The following is a 5,721-nucleotide window of genomic DNA, read 5'->3' on the forward strand; positions in this document are numbered from 1 at the left end:
CGTATGCAAATGTAAGCAAGGTTTGAAATTATTATGTTTTAGTCAAACATTATATCTGTTTGGGCTTCTTGCAGTCTGCAAATGATTTGTAATTATGTTCCGGCCCACCGACCCTCCGCTCAATAAAAAATATGCCCACGGCTGAATCTAGCTGATTGATCCCTGTGTTATGTGTTTCATGATGCTTGTATCTAAACCAAAGTAGATATTTTTAAGATGTGTTTTGTACAACAGTTAGAGTCTCTATAAGCTCAATAATCTCTCTCTTTTTGTTTTTTTTAACCTTTCCTGCTATTGATCTTCCCAGATTCCACTATCCTGGAGGGTCGGTGTGAAAATTCCCTTTGAGATATGAGTATTCAGAGTCATTACCCGCCGCCGGCTCCCGGCCCGGAGTGTGTGTGTGAAAACTCCCCACAGAGAGGGGACTCTTAAATAGGTCATTAAAGTCACCCGTTAGCCCCCAGTTTAGTCGGGGTGTGTGTGTGTGTGTGTCATACTATTTGGGGGTCCTCATTCCTGGAGGACTGCTTGGTTCAGCAGCTTTTCTCCTTGCATTGAGACAGTTTGGTATGACTCCCACTGGACAACACACAGATGCATGATATTGGCTCTGACGTCTAAGGGCACAGCAGGTAAGCAAGACTGACACCCATACATCTAATAGATAGAACTTCAGATACTACCTGCTCTATTACTCTAGATCTATGTTGGACATGTAGAGAACACCTACCTTATCTATAGTAGTTACCGTTTTCTCTTGCAATACATTCTAGACAGAAAAGATTAGGCCCATTCATTATTTTTTTGAAAAGTCACTCATACTAGTGGGAAGATCTAGAAAGTTAATTTCAGATAGTATTTTTTTGCTTTTGATAAGGAAATAGTTAGAGACTCAATTAGAAACTGTTGTTGTTATACATGATACTGTCTCTTAAGTTGTTGGACTACGGTTCTTGTCTTTTAGATAGAAGATCATGGAAGAACTCACTCTGCTACTCTGGCTCCTGATAGTTCCTCTTCAATCATTTGTACTTCAGCCCAGTAAGTGCCTGTGAACTTTCATAATCCACACGATCTACACACTGATTTTACATTCACAAACTTGAAAAACTAATTCAACAATTTCTAATTTACAATAGCTTGATTTTCCGATCCTCCGAATTGTCTGATCAGTTTGGAAAGTGCATCATATGTATGTATGTGTGCAGCAAAGGATCCTAAGTACACTTGAATTCAGATGTTTCCACACTGCATAGGAATAATGTTATTTTCAAACGAACCAAGTCTGTTAACATATCCCAGACTTATTCAGGCAACCTAGTCACAGGTTTGAAAAGAACCGGAGCCATTTGCCAAATTTTGGAAAATAATTTAAAGTACTGAAAGAAGTGGTTATATTTTATTATGCTTCTATTCCATTATGAAAATAACAACTGCAAACTTTGTAAAATCTCTGTCAATATGGCCCACATTGTCTGTAACTTTGTAGCGAGTGCCTAATCTTAAGTGTCAATACTAAGATACTGCTGTGTGTGTCTAGAAGTGGAAATGATCCCCATAGAAGACTCGGTCAGAGAAACAGATCCCTGGTCAGACTGGAGACCTGAGAGACTAAGGGAGACCCCAACAGCAGATGAAGAGGAGGGTGAAGAACTCACTGCAACCCACCCTGAAGAGAGGAGGGAGGAAGAGGGGAGGAGCGAGGAAGGACTAACTCTAGAGACTGACTCTGAGAAGTGGAGAATAGAGGAGGAGAAGGGGGCAGCAGAGCAGGAAGGCCATGAGGAAGAGCGAGGGATGGAGGAAGAGAGAACGCTGGTTGGAGGGCTTGATTACAGAGAGCAGAAGAGATTTAAAAATTGGGAGATAGAAGCTGATGAGGAACATGAARAGGAGGAGRAGAGAAGAGATAATGGAGAGGGGAGACATGAAGAAGGGATTAGATCAGATGATGAGGAGAGAGATGGTAAGGAACAGAGATCATATGGAGGAGAGGAGAAACTAGAAGAAGACCTGAGAGTTGGGGAAGTTAAAGAACCCAGTGTAGATCAAAGCGAGGGAGACTACTTAGTAGTTACACACATAGACCTCCCCCCTCCAACCAGCACTTCCTCCTCTCCTGTAGAAAAAATAATGGACACTCAACCTGTCAATCAAGCTATCAACAAACCCATGTCCCCTCCCCCTGCAGATATGCCTGTTCCACTTTATGATGTCACTCCTCCACCTGCCACTCAATATGGCCCTCCCCCAGTTACACCCTCTATCCCCTCTGCTCCAGAGGCAGAGGAGGCCATCTCATTGGCGGATAGTGAGCTCATTATTGTTCAGAGTGTGACTGACAGCTCCCAGACCAACCTCAGGGAGTGGGAGAGTTTTGTTTCCCAGGCTATGGAGGATAAAGTTGGCCCAATTGTCAAGGTTTCAATCAATGACAATCAGACTGAGAGGAACAGCATTGTCTTTCTCAAAGAGACAGAAAATACAGTCAAGCAGCTAAAGTCTACAACCAAACCAAAACAAGAAAAACCCACAGCCAAGGAACTGCAACCTACAGCCAAACCAAAAGAGATGACAAAACCAACAGCCAAGGAACTGCAACCTACAGCCAAACCACAAAGAGATAACAAAACCAACAGCCAAGGAACGCAACCTACAGCCAACCAAAAGAGATAACAAAACCAACAGTGACGGTACAGACAAACCCTACACCCAAAACACTAGACACAAAGCATATACCCAAAACACTACACACAAACTCCACACCCAAACACAACAGACAAACCATACACCCAAAACACAACAGACAAAACCTACACCCGAAACACAACTGACAGCGCCTACACCTGAAACACAACTGAGAAAGCCTAGATCTGAAACACAACTGACAAAACCTACACCCAAAACACAACAGACAAAACCTACAGCCAAACCAGCAGTGCCAAAACACACAATGAAGCTGACATCGGCCACCAAGAATCTCAAGACAAAGACAGGGAAACATCAAAAGAAAGACAAAATAAATGAGAGGAAAGGTAAACCTCTGAAAAAGGACAACAAAACCAAAGAGACAAAACAGGAGAGGAAGGAGGGCACAAATCCGGCATACTTCCCCTACTTCAAAGACAACTACTGTCCCCCGGAGTGTGCCTGCTATGGACGGTGAGATGTTCTCGGACTAAATCAGGCTTACTATTGCCCATTTGTAATTAATTATATTTTATTATTATGCTATTCCATAGTCTTATTTAATCACCATACCATTTTGTACAGTAATGTGTTGTTGTGTGCATAATGTATACGTCTTTACATGACCACATTCATTACTCCAATGTTTTCTATTGTCCGCTTTCCCAGAGTGGTCCAGTGTTCCGACAAGGGGGTGGAGAAGGTTCCGTACGGCATCCCTTATAACTCCCGCTACGTCCTCCTGATGAACAACCGCATCGACAGCATTCAGCTGGACCTGCTCAATGAGTACCTGTCCATGGAGTTCCTGGTGCTCAGCAACAACCGGCTGACAGACGGCTCCATCGAGGGGGCCTTCGAGGGCATCCCGGCCCTGAGGCGGCTCTACCTGGACCGGAACCTACTGGAGAGYGTGCCCACAGACCTGCCCGCCTCCCTGGAAGAGCTGCGTCTGGATRACAACCRKCTKAAYGTGATGTCGGAGGGGGCCTGGGCCCACTGCCCCGGCCTGCTGGTCCTCAGCCTSAGCAACAACAGCCTGGGGAATGGGAAYGATACTCTCCCCGCCAGTGTGCTCTCACCTCTGGGCAGYCTGCGCACCCTCAGCCTGGACCRCAACCGGCTGGCCTCGGTGCCTCTGGGCTTACCGCTATCTATCAGGGAGTTGTACCTCCGTGGCAACCTTATCCAGAAGTTCCCAGGGGAGGCCTTCATGGGTACCTCAGAGCTGGTGATTCTGGATTTGAGCGCTAACCGGCTAACCAACCATGGCCTGCTCAGGGAGTCCCTCGTCAACGCCACCCACCTGGAGAGCCTCAACTTAGAGGGCAACCAGCTCAAGAAGGTACCCCGCCACCTCCCCTCTTCCCTCAAAACCCTCAACCTGGAGAGCAACCTCATCTCCTCCGTGGGCAAAGCCTCCTTCCTCCACCTCCCCCACCTGGAGCACCTGGGCCTTGCCAGTAACAAGATAGCCAGGGTGGCCTCGGGGGCCTTCAGGGCGCTGCCCGTCCTGCACCAACTGGACCTGTGTCACAACGCCCTGAACCAGGTGCCCAGGCAGCTGCCCCGGGGGCTACACTCGGTGGCACTCACACACAACAAGATCCACTCAGTGCCCCGCGATGCCTTCTGCTGGGGGGGTTCAGACCCCGGCCTCAGCAGCCTGGTGCTGGTGCAGCTGGAGCACAACCTCATAGACCTGGGCCACCTGGACGCAAAAGCCTTCCACTGCCTCAGAGGCTTCCAGGTGGTACACTTCTACTGAGCTGCAGTCTATAGAATCCTGCAGGACAGTCATACTGCAAATATAGATTATAGACAATCCCACAACTGAAACCAATTGCAGTGTTTTTTCTGCTCAACCTGAAAGTCTGTTGGGCTCCAACATGGGGGTAAAATGTTCTGCAATACACATAGAGAAACAGACATCATGTCGGGAGCTGATTTTGATTCAACATTACAAGATAACAATGCAAGATGGCCAGTTGAGTGAACTTGGATCTCAATGTGGATAGCTATACTGTACTGTATGTCGTTGCTTTGGGTAAAGCTGTGATTGATGGAAGCCGCGATAAGTGTTCAGCAAAAATACTTACTTGAACCGCTCCCATGAAGTCTGTGTTGAAAGACTATGGCCTACTTCAAGGTCAATGATGCCACATGCAGTTGAAGTCGAAAGTTTACATACACCTTAGCCAAATACATTTAAACTCAGTTTTTCACAATTCATGACATTTAATCCTAGTAAAAATTCTCTGTCTTAGGTCAGTTAGGATCACCACTATTTTAAGAATGTGAAATGTCAGAATAATAGTAGAGAGAATTATTTCTTTCAGCTTTTATTTCTTTCATCACATTCCCAGTGGATCAGAAGTTTACAAACACTCAATTCGTATTTGGTAGCATTGCCTTTAAATTGTTTAACTTGGGTCAAACCTTTTGGGTAGCCTTCCACAAGCTTCCCACAATAAATTGGGTACATTTTGTCCCATTACTCCTGACAGAGCTGGTGCAACTGAGTCAGGTTTGTAGGCCTCCTTGCTCGCACACGCCTTTTCAGTTCTGCTGACAAATGTTCTATGCGATTGAGGTCAGGGCCACTCCAATACCTTGACTTTGTTGTCCTTAAGCCATTTTGCCACAACTTTGTAAGCATGCTTGGGGTCATTGTCCATTTGGAAAACCCATTAGCGACCAAGCTTTAACTTCCTGACCGATGTCTTGAGATGTTTCTTCAATATATTCACATAATTTCCATGCTGCCACCCCCGTGCTTCACGGTAGGGATGGTGTTCTTCGGCTTGCAAGCCTCCCCCTTTTTCCTCCAAACATAACGATGGTCATTGCTGCCAAACAGTTCTATTTTTGTTTCATCAGACCAAAGGACATTTCTCCAAAAAGTATGATATTTGTCCCCATGTGCAGTTGCAAACCGTAGTCTGGCTTTTTTATGGCGGTTTTGGAGCAGTATGGCGGTTTTGGAGCAAACATTCCTTGCTGAGCTGCCTTTCAGGTTATGTCGATATA

General features: G+C 45.8%; 2 protein-coding genes across 2 annotated transcripts; both read left to right on the top strand.

Annotated features, from left to right (window-relative positions):
- The first annotated feature begins 454 nt into the window (after positions 1–454).
- LOC112072626 (cyclic nucleotide-gated channel beta-1-like) lies at positions 455–2,679 on the top strand. Its single transcript, XM_024140007.2, has 3 exons — positions 455–635; positions 968–1,044; positions 1,544–2,679. The coding sequence occupies exons 2-3, from the start codon at positions 978–980 to the stop codon at positions 2,677–2,679; spliced, it is 1,203 nt and encodes a 400-aa protein (XP_023995775.1). The 5' UTR covers positions 455–635; positions 968–977.
- On the top strand, positions 2,671–5,055 carry LOC112072625 (keratocan). Its single transcript, XM_024140006.2, has 2 exons — positions 2,671–3,165; positions 3,361–5,055. Exons 1-2 carry the CDS (start codon positions 2,957–2,959, stop codon positions 4,457–4,459), a joined length of 1,308 nt encoding a protein of 435 aa, XP_023995774.1. The 5' UTR covers positions 2,671–2,956; the 3' UTR covers positions 4,460–5,055.
- The last annotated feature ends 666 nt before the right edge of the window (positions 5,056–5,721 follow it).

The sequence above is a fragment of the Salvelinus sp. IW2-2015 genome, unplaced genomic scaffold, assembly GCF_002910315.2.
Source record: "Salvelinus sp. IW2-2015 unplaced genomic scaffold, ASM291031v2 Un_scaffold1982, whole genome shotgun sequence".
Lineage (NCBI taxonomy): Eukaryota > Metazoa > Chordata > Actinopteri > Salmoniformes > Salmonidae > Salvelinus > Salvelinus sp. IW2-2015.